General features: G+C 41.6%; 2 protein-coding genes across 7 annotated transcripts in view; one reads left to right on the top strand and one right to left on the bottom strand.

Moving 5' to 3' along the window:
• Positions 1–9263, top strand: part of DCUN1D3 (defective in cullin neddylation 1 domain containing 3) — a 51820-nt gene extending 42557 nt beyond the window's left edge. For 4 of the 5 annotated variants that reach the window (XM_065924465.1, XM_065924464.1, XM_065924468.1 and 1 more), the window contains 2 exons: positions 1684–2219; positions 3607–9263. In XM_065924465.1, coding sequence (XP_065780537.1) covers positions 1789–2219; positions 3607–4090 — 915 coding nt within the window. In that variant the 5' untranslated portion in view covers positions 1684–1788 and the 3' untranslated portion in view covers positions 4091–9263. The remainder of the gene's footprint in view (positions 1–1683; positions 2220–3606) is intronic. The other variant, XM_065924463.1, reaches the window with a different exon arrangement.
• A 4462-nt stretch (positions 9264–13725) lies between these two features.
• The window catches only part of REXO5 (RNA exonuclease 5), a 55057-nt gene continuing 51680 nt past the window's right edge, over positions 13726–17102 (bottom strand). For both annotated transcript variants that reach the window (XM_065924450.1, XM_065924449.1), the window contains exon 20: positions 13726–14363. In XM_065924450.1, the coding sequence (XP_065780522.1) occupies positions 14282–14363 (82 nt within the window). In that variant the 3' untranslated portion in view covers positions 13726–14281. The remainder of the gene's footprint in view (positions 14364–17102) is intronic.

The raw sequence follows: 17102 nt of genomic DNA, 5'->3' as shown, positions 1-17102 counted from the left end.
TGTCATTTATTCTTTTTGAAGGTGGAAAATGGGACACACCCTGATACTATGTGATTCTAATGAACACAGGAATGATTATGGTCTTCATTTTAAACTTGTACACTCAGAACATACCCTTAGAATTCCTTTTGAAGATAACTCTGAATTTATGCAAGTACTATTTGGAGGAAGTAAAGTTCTTTAGCTAAAGTTTAAAGCTCCAACTTTACATTAAAAGCACCCTTTTACCCTACTGCCAGTCTCATTAGAGCTTTGAATTTGGATTGTGAAGGTCCATGGCTGTAGAGCCGGTGAGACATGGGTCTGACATTGATTTGGTCCTTTCCCTGCTACACTTCCAAGTTTCCATTAACATAATTTCAGAGGCTGCAGTTACTAAGCTCTGCTGTGCTGTGCTTAGTCGCTCAGTCGTGTCCGACTCTTTGCAGCCCCGTGGACTGTAGCCCGCCAGACTCCTCTGTCCTTGGGGATTCTCCAGGCAAGAATACTGGAGTGGGTTGCCATGCCCTTCTCCAAGGGATCTTCCCAACCCAGAAATTGAACCCAGGTATCCCGCATTGTAGATGGATTCTTTACTGTCTGAGCCACCAGGGGAAGCCCAAGAATGCCAGAGTAGGTAGCCTGTCCCTTCTCCAAGGGATCTTCCTGAGCCAGGAATTGAACTGGGGTCTCCTGCATTGCAAGCAGATTCTTTAGGTAACAAAATTTTACAAGCACTAAATTTTAGATGGATCTTCTGGTAGACTAGTTGAAGGTAAGAATGAGTCTAAGTAGATAAAGTGTCTCCAGAGAAATCACCTTCTTCCTGGCCAAGAAATTTCTAGCAATCTTCCTATAAAACACTTTTTAGTTAAGTAATAAGTAAATCACTATGATGTTACGTATTAGTGCAGACTTTTCTTTTTCATCTAGCTGTTATCCTATCATTTAGAGATTGTATCTGGGTAAATCAGCCCTTCTTTTAAAATGGAGACACCTTCTTAGAAGACTAAGAAGCCTGCAGGCCCTAACATTCACATTTAGTGTGAACTTGACTTTCCTTCTACATACTACCTTTCTGAGAGGGGTATTTAGAAAAGAAGCTCAGCGACTGGGACCCTTGGCATGGAATATAGTCCTGGTGGATGGTTCCCATAGGTGGATAGGGTAAGGGTGGAGAAAGGGCTTGCAAATTCTTTACCTCATCTTTAGGGCATTATGAAACTATATATAGTTATTTTGGATGTGACCACTCTTTCTCCCTGTTCATCCTACTTAAAAAGAAAATCTGAGAATTTTGACATTAGAGACTAGAAGATGAACCTTTTATTTGTACCTTTGGTGTTAACACAGGTTCAAATAACTTTCTTATGTGATGGCAAATTGGCAAGACAAATTTCCTTTGGAATATTTCTGGCAAACCCATAGTCTTCCCTGATGCATTCTGCACATGAATTCTTTGTGATCTATGTTACCTTAAGAATTTAGGAATTTCCATTATTGGTTCTCCATATGTGTCCTAGCCACTGCATTTCCAAGGTGAAGGTATAGGCTTATGAGGAAGGTGATGGTGAACTTGGGCTATTTCCACTAGTTCATGGTTGGCTCATTGCAAGAATGGTGTTGCACTGTGCAGTCCCTGGAGAAGAGCTCGCATACTCTGTCTTCCTGTTCAGTGGTGATTGCTCTTTAATTTTCTTCTAGGTTGGCTGGCTCCTCTGACTGATGGCATGTTGAGGCACATGGGCCAGTGGCAACGAGGGCATCTAGTCCAGAGAGGGCCGCTCTAGAGGCCAGGCCACCAGCATCATGGGCCAGTGTGTCACCAAGTGTAAGAATCCCTCATCAACTCTGGGTAGCAAGAATGGAGACCGTGACCCCAGCAGCAAGTCACATGGTAGGCGGAGTGCAAGCCACCGTGAGGAACAGCTGCCCGCCTGTGGCAAGCCAGGTGGAGATATCCTTGTCAATGGGACCAAGAAGGCAGAGGCTGCTCCTGAGGCCTGCCAGCTGCCAACATCCTCCGGAGATGCTGGGAGGGAGCCCAAGTCAAATGCCGAGGAGTCGTCTCTGCAGAGGTTGGAAGAACTGTTCAGGCGCTATAAGGATGAACGGGAGGATGCAATTTTGGAGGAAGGCATGGAGCGCTTTTGCAATGATCTATGTGTGGACCCCACGGAATTTCGAGTGCTGCTTTTGGCTTGGAAGTTCCAGGCTGCTACCATGTGCAAATTCACCAGGTTAGTCACAAATACTTGGTGTCACCAGGTGAACAGAGGAGGAAAAAGAGCACCATTGAGCAGTGGTGCGCAGCTAGGATAGAAGTGGGCATCAACAATCCTTGCCTGAAGTTAAGTGAATAATCCATGTTGCCAAGTTGCTGTCCCATCACACTGCTATTTCAGACTTCTGTCTTTTCTTCCGCTCCTTTGTCAGTTCACTTACTTCCTTACTCAGTGTTTATGTGGTGCACCTCTCATGTATCAGGCATCAAATGCCACTGGGGATGTGCTTTAGTCACTGTAGGAAGCTTGTTGCCCCTTTCAGCTCTCCGAACAATACCCTTAGCCACCCTGTGTTCCAGTAAGGACAGCTGGCCCCAGTTATCAACTAGTGCGTGCGTGCAGTCAGTCATGTCCAACTCTTTGTGACCCTGTGGACCATAGCCTGCCAGGCTCTTCTGTCTGTGGTATTTTCTGGGTAAGAATACTGGAGTGTGTTGCCATTTCCTCCTCCAGGGGATATTCCCAGCCCAGGGATTGAACCCATATCTCCTGTGCTGGCAGGCTGATTCTTTACCACTGAGCCACCTGGGAAGTCCTGTCAGCCAGTAGTTAAGTACTTTGTTATGATCATGCATCCATCCCTACAGAGATTATTTGTGGGAGACAGCATGGCAGGGTCACCACAAGGTGTGGTTTGCAGAGCACTGGATTATAAGTAAGAAGAATTGACTTTGAGAACCCCCTCGATAAAACTTTTAGTCCCTAGGTAGGTTACTCAGCAGACCTCAGATGTTCTATCTTCAGAACATACAGAATCTCGAAGAACATGATCAGTGTGAGACCATGTTGTAAGCCAGAAGTGTTATATATAGATGTTAAAAAATACACGTCCAGTGTTTGCTTTTTAGTAACAGAACTTTGATCTCTGGTGGCAGTTTCCCCAGGTTCATCCAGAATCTTTGGACTCCAAAAATTTTCCTTGGCAGTAACCAAAAATATTCCAAAAACAAACAACCCCTATAGAATCAAAAGGAAAACAGGAAGACTCCCTCCCCATCTCCAAGGAAAGTCTACAGCTTAATCACTATTGCAGAATGAGAAAGGGCATGGAGCAGGAGACTTTGACTTTAGCTTTGGAAAGATGAATAGATGAATGAATGATATCAGTTGCCTACCATGTGCCTGGCACTATTAGAAGTTGACATAACTTGTTTAGTTAAACTCTATGAAGTAAGGTAGTATTCTTACCATTTGGCAGATGAAGTAGGATTGCAATTAGTAGAGGAGTTGGAGTTCAAATCCTGACAGCCTCATAGTTATGCTCTTAATTATGATACTATATCGCCTCTCAGTAAATGATATCATTTACAATGATTAATTATGACACTCCTCCCTATTGCAGGAAGGAATTTTTTGACGGCTGCAAAGCAATAAGTGCAGACAGCATTGATGGGATCTGTGCACGGTTCCCTAGCCTCTTAACAGAAGCCAAACAAGAGGATAAATTCAAGGATCTCTACCGGTTTACATTTCAGTTTGGCCTGGACTCTGAAGAAGGGCAGCGGTCACTGCATCGAGAAATAGCCATTGCCCTGTGGAAACTCGTCTTTACCCAGAACAATCCTCCGGTATTGGACCAATGGCTAAACTTCCTAACAGAGAACCCCTCGGGGATCAAGGGCATCTCCAGGGACACTTGGAATATGTTCCTTAACTTCACTCAGGTGATTGGCCCTGACCTCAGCAACTACAGCGAAGATGAGGCCTGGCCAAGTCTCTTCGATACCTTTGTGGAGTGGGAAATGGAGCGAAGGAAAAGAGAAGGGGAAGGGAGAGGTGCACTCAGCTCAGGGCCCGAGGGCTTGTGTCCCGAGGAGCAGACTTAGTGGCTCTGTCTCAGGAGCAGCAGCAAGGATCTGCCTGCTGCCCTGCAGTCAACCAAGGAATTGGACCTTTCTGGAAATTACTGAAGATCCGGATATTTTCTACTTTACACCTTTCTCTGCCTTGTATCTGAAAGGGCTCTAAAATGCTGTATCATGTTTTAGGCACTTTCTTCACTTTTGGTTATTTTGGTTATTTCCCTTTTTGGGGGAGGGGTCCCCCAAAATATTTGAACCTGGCTACATGTTGTATATCTTTTTTTTTTTTTTTTTTGAAGCCTTCAGATAGAATAAGCCTGCCACTTCTTGCACAAATTAGATTTTTTTTTTTTTTTTTTTGGTGGGGGAGGGTGTAGAGCTGGTAGTGGGGAATGGGACAGTTAGGTTGAATTATCATTATAAAATGATACAGTGCCAGATCTCAGTTTTGCATATTCTTGTTTTTCAGGGCAGGTCTGTACTGTGTGTAGTGCTGTTTACATGGTTGAATTTAGGTTGTAATAATTACTTTTAAAGATTTACACAGAGTTGAATTTTGAATTAGCAGTGTTAACTGTTAACCACATTGCATTAATTCCCAGGCAATTTAAAGCTCTTGGAGAGCCAAGGCCAGCCAAGAGCATTTGTAGTCTGGTGATGACCCCCTTTTAAGCTAATTTATCTGAAACTCTTTATTTTTCTCACTTCTTGCTCATTCCTTCTTTGACCTATTTCATTTCATGTTGAGTTTATCCGTCAACATGCTGCACCTGTCAGTCAAGTGAGCAGTTTTGTTAGAACACATTGTACTGAGAACCACTTAAGCATTGAATGCAGAGAAAGCAGTGCTACCTCAGTTTTGCTGGAAGTAGACTTTGATAGTTTTCTTTCTTTGATGAATTTTCTGTATTTTCATGTTGTAAGTGGAAATACTTTTTTTTTTTTTTTCATTTGCTTTGGAGCCAAAGTTTCTGTTCCTGGTGGTCGGAAAACTGTGCCTGCCGGCCAACTGACTTGAAGGAAAACTGTGGTATGGAGCTCTGCTTGAATTTTTCTTTTTTTTTCTTAATTGAGTATCATCAGCTTACTTGTCTGGCAAGTGCAGGAGCCTGGGGTTGGCCTGAACTCTGCCAAACAAATACGTAGTGTATTTAATGGTTAAACGCAGGCCCTGTCCCTTCTTGCTGCACCCGTGTTGTCACTTAACCCCCAGAGTTATTTATTTTCTTCTTTGTTAATGTCAGGCTCATTCGGGGTAATGTGATGACTATTTAGGTTTACATGACCCTCCTCACCTTTTCCTACCCCCAAATATGTATATATACATATATATGTATATATTTTACCTATATTATATATATATATATATATACACATATATGTATCTATATTCCTTTGTTTCTTTGCCTGCTAAAACTAGCTATAAAAGGGAGCTGCCTTCAATATACAAAGTATAAGAGTGTCAGGGAGCATCATAATGAAGGCTTTTGAATATGAATTTAGATCATTTTCATTAAAGATGAATTTTCTCAGTCTTTTCCTCACAAGAGGAAGTCCCAATTCCCTAGACACCTCCACGTGCTTGCTCTGTAAGGCCAGCTTTGGCTAAACTGCCACACAGGAGCTGACTGGTCCTACCTGGTTTTAGTAGAGGGTCCTCTTATTTTTCCATTAAAAAAAAAAAATGTCCTCATAAAACTGTACTGGAAGGATGGATGGCAGGAACTTGTACCGTTCAGCTTCCAATACTTTGGAACAGATTGAAAAGGGAATTTTTAAATAAAAATTTATAAAAATATCTATACTCTTGAGGCAGTGAGAGTTTGTCTATTAAATATTTGGAGTTTTCTCCCTCAACTTACCCCCCATCTCCCTCCCAGGTATGTTTCTCAGCCTGGGCAGGAATTGCTTATTTTGAGTTCTTTTATTTCTTTTATTACTTACCTATGGCTCTGGGCTCCCATCTTTACAAAGATGATTTAAGGAGTTTCTGCAGTCAGTGTTTTTGTAAAATTGGTATTGACATAGGGAACATATATATATATTTTTTAATGTGAACCCTGAGAGTTGCCCCTTTTACAGGAGTGGATGAGAAACTAAAGTTAGCCACAGTAGTTAGCACTACTGTTGGAAAGCTGATGGGTCCCAGTCCAGATATCTGGCTTTGTTCTAGCCTAAGACACAAGATCCTTGTGGACAGTTTCTAAGGGTCCTGGCAGGTTCTGTGGGCTCAGCTGAAGTCAAGGTACCTAAACTGAGGTATTGAGACTGCCATCTCATCCAGTCAATTTACAGCCCCATTTTTCCTCAGTTCTGGATTGCGCAGAGGTTAAGGTTAACCTTAACCTAGCAAGCTGCTTCTAGCCAGGTAAGACTCTTTCTGTCTCAGATCAGAAGGGGGTATGGAGAGGACACAAAATGCTGGGTTATCCTAAGGACTGGAGGAACTGGATTCCTTCCCCAGCCTACAAGAAAGCATTCCATGCATTAGGTGTGCTATGAAGGATTTTTTAAAAAACACTCAGCTTCCTCATCAACAAAAGAGCCATTTAAAATATTTTTGGTTATATATTTAATGGTCTATTTGTTACACAAATGCAAATTAGAAGTCTGAAAAGGGAACGGTTAGGGAGGGACTTAGTTTCCTTCTAGGTTTGAGTCTTTGATGCAAGGAATTCAAGCTTATGCAGTCACATGGACCAATGCTTGACTTTCTCGTGGCTATAGGAAAAGCAGTTTTCTGCACAGGGATCCAAGATGGAGTGTGTGTGTAGGGTTTGCCGTTATACTTCTGGGAAATGAGAGGTTTCTGTTCCTCTTCACCTACAGATAGGTTTGCTGCTTAATGAGTAAGCAGTAATTGTGTTGAAGAGGTCAATGCATGCCCCTCAGGTAAGCCAGTGCACACTTCACTTTAAACAATAGGACACCAGAGTGGTGTGGTGGTATGGTCAGGGGCAGGATGTGGATGCCATTTTGAAAATAGGCAAATACCAGAGTGACCACAACAAACTGAGTATGTTGGGAAGTTGTTTTTTGGCAGCAGTTTTGTGAGCATCTATGGTATTTCTTTAGCAATTGATTAGAAAGCAATATGAGATGAAGTGTGCTTCACTGCCTTGCTCTTCTCCTATACCTGCCAAATGTGAATGTATCATTCTTAACCCTGCATCCTGTAATGACACTTTGCTATACTTAGGCTAGTTGCCTCAGCAGTTCTCCCTGCCAGATGTGCTCACATGTGTGAGTGGTTCAAGATTCCATTTCTACCCTTCTGGTAAGAAAAAAAATCTAGAGCTAGGTAAAGATCCAAATTTCAGCCAAGCCCTCAGGCTCAAGGGAATTCAACAGAAAATGTACAAGGCAGTGTTTTCAATATTAAACTTCCCTAAGGAAGGCACAAACTAGCCTTCTTGGAGAGGAAGAAAGGATTAAGCCACACATTTATTAGTGGGTGTTAAAATGTACAGATCTCCCAAGGACTGGTGGCAAAATTCAGTCAGTGATGGATCTTGTAGGGTGTGGGACTCCATAGTTCATGTGATGGCCGCATATAGTATACTACGCCAAACTGTATTAAATAGTGATGGGAAATTACTTAAAGAACTGGTATAAAAGTTTAAAAACCAAAACATCTATATTTGGGGCCATGTTTGGTTTGCATTTAAAGTAAGTCAGTCTTCAGTGCCGTGAAGCCCAAAGGTAGACCCAGTCAGACAGTTATAAAGCCTGAAAGAAAGCTGCTGCTAGGTTTGCTTTGCTGCAGTAGCCCACTTTGCCACTCTTCTTGTGTGTCTGGTTAGTCATGACCCGAACGCCTTGGTAACTGGGTAGCTAACAGAGGTCTTCCCTGGGGGACTCAGCAGTATCTTGTTTAAATGTGTGCGTGTGTGCTAATTCACTTCAGTCATATCCGACACTGTGTGACCTGTGGACTGTAGCCCACCAGGCTCCTCTGTCCACAGGATTCTCCAGGCAAGAATACTGCAGTGGGTTGCCATGCCCTCATCCAGGAGATCTTCCCAACCCAGGGATTGAACCGGCGTCTCTTATGTCTCCTGCATTGGCAGGTGGATTCTTTACCACTAGCACCACCTGGGAAGCCCTTGTTTAAACAAGATGGACTAAAAGGACTATTAAGTCATTAAAGTGTTAATTGGGACTCATTTGAGAAATGTAACATTGATCCTCCTCTTACTCCACAGTTTTCTGAATCATATAGAGGGGTTTCCCACCCACTCCCCATTCAGAGTTTACACCTTTGTTAAGTTGTAATCATTAGCATTTATCCAGGTTAACCTTGACTAGCACTGCCTTACATTGAGAATCTGCAGGTGTTTTTCCTCACTGAAAAACAATATTGAGTAACCATCAGATTCTGTTTCTGATTCAGGTGCTGGAGTTATCACATCCTTCTCCCTATTCCTCTCTTTGAAAACTGAGCCTGCTCTTCTACCACCCACCTTCCCTACAACTTTCAGCATAAATCTTGCATATTGCCAAAGGAAGCCATCCAGCAGCTGCTGTGGTTTTTTTCCCCCAACACATTTATTCTGGGAGAAGTGTCTTCCTTCTGACCCTGGTCCTAGCCCCTTGAGTCTGTTATTAATTGCTCTTACCTGTTGCACTAATGAATATGATACTAGGTTTCAAAGGAGGGATTTGAAGCAATAGGCAAATGGGGCTTGGATAAACTGGTCCTACAAATAAGATTCCCTGCCTTATCCCGCTGAGGTGATGAGTCCACTACTCATGTGACCCTCCACCTTTGTGGATTCCTCTTGGTTTGTGACCAGCGTATCTGTTTCTTGAAGTTGTACAAACTTGTTGACAAAAGTCAATACTTTGATTTGTATTCTCTGCACTGTTGCACTCTCCAAATAGCTCCTTGAATATTTTTATTAACTTGTTACACACATTATTGTCTACTTTTTTATTTGGAAGGTAACCTGCTGTTGGACTTAATAAATTTGTTTACTTGACTAATGACAGTTCTGCAAGAAACAAAAACCCCACCCCACCCCACCCCCCCCCCCGAAGAGAAAAAATACCTGTGACTTCATTCTGGGGTGAGCTTTACCCACCAGGAGCCTCTTCCAACATAATGGATGGCAAATCCTGTGCTTTGGAAAACCGTCCAGATCCTACAGGATCACCAGCTACAAATACGGATGTTGATCTCCCACTCACCAAGCTTAACAGCTTTTCAAGTCCCAGTACTTTTAGGCAAGAAGCAAATGCATCCTCACAGGGCCACTACCTAAACAGTCTTATCAACTGATGTGGATTCCCATGAAGAATAAAAAGTGAATTAGAACTCTCTTAGTAGTTGGCTCCTATATCTCCTAGGTTGGCAGTGACTAAGGGAAAGGAGGTGAGCTGAAAACTGTCGGGTGCTACTGTTCTGTGATTTTTGGCAAGTTAGTGAAACTCTGAGTTTCCTTTTAGTCATCTGTAAAATCAAGAGAGACTGTTATTTCTATCAACGTTAGGATTTAAAAGAACACCCATGATTTATAAAGCACCAAAGATAAAAGTTTAAGGTTTCCAAAGGCTGGTAGGTAATGCAGGGAATCCAGATAATAGGAGGATTGGAATGGTCACATAGGACCCTTCAAAATCACTGCCTCTCTTGGGGACTCAGCTTCCCTATGCCAAATTGGGAGGATGGTGGGCTTAGAGTAACATGGTCCCTGATGCCTCCCTCTGGCTTTTGCATTCTAGAAGTCTAACTGTGGTAGACCTTCTTTAGTCACTAAGTCGTGTCTGACTCTTTTGTGACCCCATGGACTGTAGCCTGCCAGGCCCCTCTGTCCATGGGATTTCTGAGGCAAGAATACTAGAACGGGTTGCCATTTTCTTCGCCAGCGGATCTTCCCAACCCAGGGATTGAAACTGCATCTCCTGCATTGACAGGTGGATTCTTGACCATTGAGCCATCAGGAAATCTAGGGGGTGACTTTTTCCTCACTTAAAAAATATGTACTTGTTTTCCCAGTTGGCTCTTGGGCTTGTCTTTGGCTTTTTGAGCTACTGAGCCCAGCCAGGGCTTTACAAATAGAGGTATGGGAAATAATAAAGTGAAGATTACTGATTTGGGTGGTTGTATAGAATATGGGGCCATTTATTCAAAGTGTCATCATGGTGCTATATGGCTAAAAACCAATTTTTGACTAGATGAGGGATAAGCAACTAACACTACTACCAGATAAGTATGTGGAATGGTATACTGAAAGTAGTTCTGAGAGTTCAGAGTAGTCACCTCAGCACTGGCCTCCTCCTTCCTCTCAAATCCAGCTGCCAAAGTACCTGGCTGGGTTAGCTTTGGAAGTCATTCTCTAACTCTGGATTTTGACCTAGACCCTAAAGGGTTATTCTGCCTGGGAAGTTAAGGCAAGGGAGCCAGCCTAACCTCTCCCACCTCCTTTGCTATGACTTCCAAGGATGCCCTCTCTTATGAAAACTATAAGGCTCTTATGTGGGTTTAACATTCTTCCTATGTAATATTCCTTGATTCTCTTACCTTGTGGGATGCCGAGAAAGTTATTGAAATATGGCAGCAATGCAGTCAGCAGCAGAGCATCTAACTCTATAACGTTTTGTAATCCATGCTGGGCCCATGTTTATGTGCGGTGTTGCTGCTGAGAATTCGAGTATGTTATAATGCAGAGCTACAAAATAATATGGTACTAGTGTGAGACAAGACAGAAGAAGACACAGACAAGGCTCTTGAATACACAGACTACAATGCAGCCTCCTTTACTGTGTAAGTAAAGATAAGTAGTTGGATAAAATCTAAATATTTGGTGAAGTTACCTATGCCAAAATAAGTTCTAGGAGGAATAAAGGTATATGTGTAAAAAATTAAGTCATTTTAAAAATATACATAATATAATCAGTGGATATTAAATTATCTCTGGATCAGTCAAGACTTTTTACACATAAAAGCAAATAGAAAAAAATCATTATAGACAAGAACAGACTTCTAAAACTTAAAAAACTAGAAACATTTTTGCAGTAATTGAGAAATGAACACATTTGTAAAGAGAACTTAAAAACAGAATGGAAAATTCATTATGGAAAAGACAACAGAAACATGGGCAAAGGATATGGACAACTAAAGAAAAACAATTGGCCAAAAGCTTCTGGAAAAAATAGATGACAATCTAAAGGGTATTTGAATAAATAATTTTTAAATCCTAAATTAAACCTATGATGAAAAACTTTTAAATCTATCAAATTGACAAAGATTTGAAAAAATGCTAGCAAACAAGGTAAAAACTTTTCTGGAATTAAAAAAAACCTTCAGTGGTTCATACTCCAGCCCAATTAAATTCACTTCTAGGAATTTTTCCTCAAGAAATAATTATCTGCCAAAGATGTGCAAGGATATGATTGGCAGCATCATTTGGGGACAACTTGGGACTGGTTTAGAAATTATGGCACACATCAACATGTTGGAATATTATGCAGCTATTAAAAACTGCTTTTGAATAGTGGAAAATGTATGATAGAAGATTATAAAATAGTGGTAGTTACTGACTCTGGTGGGATTAGGTATGATTTTAACTTTTCTGGATTTTTCAAGTTTCCATTAATGGGTTTCCTTTATAATAGAGAAGAGAATTTACAAAAAGGCAGACAAAAGGAAATGAAAATAACATGGCTGAGTGTTTTACTAAACAACCCTATTATGGGTGAGGAGGCTAGGAAGTTTGGGAGTAGTACGTTCAAAGCCTAAACCAAGTATTCTGTGAAAATCCTTCTAGTTGCTTTTTTCCCCCAAGTGAGAAGTTGCTTCTCTAGCAGCTGCTTTGGCAGCTCAGCAGTGGCTGCCTAGAAGGGTGTGGGAGGAAAAATGCACAAACGCACTTATGAATGGAATGTGTTTTGCAAGAGGCCAAGTTGGCAGCTTTGGCTTCCAAAAGGTGGGAGCATCAGAAAGAACAGTGTGTGCAGACTGGAGCCTCAAGAGACGTCATGGTCTGGGCCTATCTCTGCAGAGTTCTAGAGTTGGGGGCCCAAAGGAAAACTTCACCCCGCCCATCGAGAAAAAGGAATAGCCTTGGCTGTCCCTAGGAGCAAAGGGAGTGTACTCTTGGCACAGGGAGCCTTGATCTACTCTGTGAGTCTGCAGTTCAAAGATGATCCTCAACAAAATGTAGGCTTTCCCAATTTAATTCTCATAACCACCTTATGAAGTAGGTAATTTATGTTGCCATCTTTAAAATGAAACCTAGAGAGTTCCCTGGTGGTCTAGTGGTTAAGATCCCACACTTTCACTGCTGTATCCTGGGTTCAATCCCTGGTCAACCCTGTTTAGGGAACTGGCAAGTTGTGTGCTGTGGCCAAAATGAAAAAAAATTTTCAAGGAGGAAACTGAGGCTCAGAGAGGGAAACTTAATTCATAACACATTCCACTACTCAGTCATTTTTCATAAACTGAATCTTTGAATATTCATATCCTTAAAAGTAGATACACCCTCATTTTACAGAGCTGTGGGAATGGGCTCAAACAAGGTTAAGTAACTGGCCCAGCAGCAGAGCTGAAGTGCCAACCTTCAGGCAGACATTTATTTTGTGTCTCAGGACTGGAGTCTCAAGAGGCAAACAGCAGCTAAACTCCCACAACTTTGGAGTTCTGCAGTAGGAAAGAATCCAGCAACACTGTTTCAAGATGTTCTCAAGGCCTTGCAGCTGAGGTCAGCAGTCCACCTAGGGAATTTACAAGGGAACTTCAAATGGTATTATCTCAATCCAAAATCAAGCAGCTCTTCAGTTCTGGCTTCTGGTTCCCAACTTCCAGATCTTGTGGAAGTTGCATTTAAAGGATTAAACACAGACTCAAATGCCCAACCTTGAGAGTTAATTTTAAGTAAATTATTTTTTTCTGATTATAAAACAAATATGTGCTGATTTTAAAAAACAAACCAGCCTACTTTCAGAAAAGCATCTGGTAAATTGAATCTGCCCATCCCACCAGCCAGAGATAAAAACTCTTCATATTTTGCCATATAGCCTTCCAGGTTTTGTTCCAAGCCTGTGCATATCTTTTTTTCTATTCAACTATACAGACTATTCTGTAACCCTCCATTCATTATACAACCTATGATATACTATGAATGCATAATCTCATCTTCACAACAATCCTGTAAGATGTATACCACTCTTATGTACCAAGCACAGAGGTGTTAAATAAGGTTCACACAACTAAAAGTAGGAAAGCTGGAATTCAGAGTCAGGTAGTCTGGTTCCAGAGGTCTACTGCTGCCGCTTGTAGATCTTTCACTAGATTTTATTTACACACACATAATTTTTAAAGAAAAGAATTCCACCAAATAACCCCGTACCATCTCCTCCATACATGTTTTTGAGAAACTATCTTGTTACTGTAGGATAATACTCTAGGAGTAGAACTGCTGGGTCCCAGGGTAGGGAGCAATTTACAAGGTTTTTTGGAATGATACATACTGCTTGACAGATTAGTTCATCTTTTCAGTAGGGCAGCTAGTATCTCTATCAGTTTTGGAACTGTGTGTGCCTGTGCCCATGTCCTTTCCAACACAGAATGTTGATAATTTGAAAGTTAATTTTTAAAAAAGCAAAGTTTTTTTTTACTGAAACTGAAGCTTCTAAGTTAGGACAGCTGGTATTGGAGGCACCTACTGGTAAAGGGTAACACTGCAGTTACTCTGGAAGGAAGTGTTCCTAAAAATTGAACTGAAAGAGGATTTCCTGGGTTGGTTAAAAGCTAAGAGTCTTCTATTTTCCTCTGTGGACCTGCCAGATTTTCAGTCAGCCTTTTTCTTTCAATTTTATAAGAGTCATTCAATAGAAAGTAGTTTGTCTTACAGAAATTGCTTCAGAGATGATACAACTTTGACAAGACTACATACTGTCTGGGTTTTCTCTTCCTGGTTTCCTTACTTATATACAGGAGTGCTACATGAAATGAGCACCTGCTAGAATACTTGTATATAAACCCACTGACACCAAAGAAAGTACACACTGGTATCCTTCCCTCACTCTAAGATGAGGTTTGAATTTTAGGTATTTATTGAAAATTTGTACATGCCATATAAATGGACTAGACTCAAGTGAATACAGTATTTCCACAAACTGTCTGCTATATAGAGAGGTCTGGCAGCCTGACCACATTTTCTGCCATTGCCCACAAGGGATTAAGAATTGACACCTGGAAAGTGGTGGGCAGACTCACAAACACGTGTTTGGAGTGGTGCTTTCCTCTTCATCTTTTATTCCCATCAGTCCTAGGCCAGAGAGCGATCCATGAGTGCTGTAATGGAGGATGAGTAAAGACAGTTAACTATTCATTCAACCCTGTTGACAAAAAGTAAGGTAAAGGAGAAAGGGGTGTTTTGGTATGTGTATGTGCCATGGGGGTGAGGGCCAGGTAGGTAGACAGCCTTTGGAAAGCTGCCTACTGAAAATAGTTCAATGGAAAGAATACTGACTAGTCCCTGATGCCCAGAATCAAATCACCGCTCTGCCACTTAACAGATGTGAGGCACATCTCAACTAACGGTGAATGATCTCAAACTCAGTTTCTTCAACGATAAAGAAATATTAAATATTTAAATTACTATCTCGCGGGGCTTTGGGAAGGACTGTAGACTGTAACAGCTAACATATTAATGTAGATGGAGCACTTACTGCAAGTCAAGCAGTGAACTTTATGTGTCATTTACTCCTCCCAAACAGCTTATGTACCTTGAGTAGGTACTGCTGTAGATAACAAGTCTGTCATCAGAATCCTTTTAAACTGCTGTTAGAATGTTGTTTTTGCTAAAAATACTTCTGTAGCACCTATCACATGCCAGGCACTGTTTAAAAACTTTATGTTAACTTTTAATTATATTGTGAAACACCTAGCACATTGCTTAGAATTTAGGAGTCACCTGATATATTTTAGTTTCCTATGACCTCACAGTGAATTCTCATGGAATTGGGTGAGAGGGCTGAAGTGCTCTCCAAGGCAGAGGAGGCAGAAATGAGCAAAGACAAACACACAATCTGTCTCCACCTGATGTCTGAACTTAAGCTAACAAGCCACAGACCTGTTGGGTATGGAGAACTGGAGTTCTGAGTGCTGGAGAGTGGCTCTGGAATTAGAGACAATCATAATTCAAATACAGTAGAGAATCCACCTGCAATGCAGGAGACCTGAGTTCAATTCCTGGGTCGGGAAGATTCCCTGGAGAACGGAATGGCAACCCACTCCAGTAATCTTACTTGGAGAATTCCATAGACAGAGGAGCCTGGTGGGCTACAGTTCATGGGGTCACAAAGTGTCAGACATGAGTGAGTAACAGTTCACACTTCATAATTCAAGTATTAATTGTGCACTTACTAGCTGTGTGACCTTAGGCAAGTTGCATAACTTGATGAGCCTTTTCCTCATCTTATTAAAATGAAGATTCAATAACCTTAACCAAAACTGTATATAAAACACTTAGCATTACTTGACATTTATTAAGGGTTTGATGAATTACAGCAATTATTAAGAGCTGAGTCAAGCTCCCAGCATGAGGGAAAACTTTCTATTCTCCTTGCTACTCCTTCCTGATCCACTTTTACTGTTTCCCAAATGTTATCTGTTGGCATCATGGGGACACTGCACAGAAGAGGCCAAAAGAAGTTAGTCGCACAGCAGGCTTACAGCTTGGGGAAATAACATGCTCCTGCTGCTGGCTACAGATCATTATGACTACAGAAATGACAGTGTAACTTTTGAAACAAAGGACTAACATCAGGTTTTGTTACTACAGGATTTGCTGTTTCCAGTTTTCTTCTAACTTGTCAAACATGCCTTTGGGACCTTTGCCTCAGTCAGAACTTAAGCCTTTTTGCTTCTTGACCCAATGTTGCCACCTCTAAGCCCTCATCCCCAGAGAACATCCCAACCACTTCTAGAAGAAGAAAGCTTTGACCCTCTCTTGGCTTAGTTTACCTACACGATGGGGAACTACAAGCTAAGTACTCTACTTGGTACATGAAGACTTGCCTATTTTACCTCAGCCTCCATAGCACTGGCTCTGAGAAGTTTTGTCCAGGCAAGTTCAAGTTTGCCCCCTTTAGAGACCACACTGTTAACCAAAAAGCTTTTTTTATCTTCTTTGGCAATTTTGGGTCACTTTTTAATGTCTTACTGTTAAGTCTATCTATAAGCCTGTTTAAAGTGTATCAGTCCAGGTTTGTTTTTTTTTTTTTTTAAGCTGTGAAAAAGTGAAAGTAAAAGTGAAGTCACTCAGTCGTGTCCGACTCTTTGCGACCCCATGGACGCAGCTTACCAGGCTCCTCCATCCATGGGATTCTCCAGGCAAGAGTACTGGAGTGGGGTGCCAATTCCTTCTCCAGGGAATTTTCCTGACCCAGGGATTAAACCTGGGTCTCTCGCATTGGAGGCCTCTGAGCCACCAGGGAAGAACTTTTTTTTGCTGTAAACACCTAGTAATTATTTCTGTTTCTCAGAGATAGTAATTCTCATAAGCTCCCCAGCAGGTACCCTGTTTCACTAGTAGCCCTAATACATGTTTTAAGAATTTTATGACAGGAAATTAACTTCTGATCCAGGATTCAAGGCCTGAGGCATTCATGTTTTACCACTTGGAACCCTGGGTCTATGAAATAATCCTAGAATGTCAAAATTTAAGGGACTCATTAGAAATAATATAATCCAGTGAGTTTTAAACTGCTTATTTCAAAAGAGCTACTGCCTTCTTTCCCTCCTCCCCCAATACACATATTCATTCATATACCTACTCACCCATTTCAGAACTGCTCACAGCTTTATGCCTCAGTAAAGATTTAACATCAAAATTTTTCTCTTTAATAAAGGGTTTTATAGTTTAAAGAACTGATCCCTGGTGGCTCAGTGGTAAAGAATCTGCTTGGAATGCAGGAGACCCGGCTTTGCTCCCCGGGTCAGGAAGATCCCCTTGAGAAGGGAATGGCAACCCACTCCAGTATTCTTGCCTGAGAAATTCCATGGAGCCTGGTGGGCTACAGTCCATGG

This window comes from Muntiacus reevesi, chromosome 2, assembly GCF_963930625.1.
Source record: "Muntiacus reevesi chromosome 2, mMunRee1.1, whole genome shotgun sequence".
Classification (NCBI taxonomy): Eukaryota; Metazoa; Chordata; class Mammalia; order Artiodactyla; family Cervidae; genus Muntiacus; species Muntiacus reevesi.
This window is presented reverse-complemented; position numbering and strand designations above follow the sequence as displayed.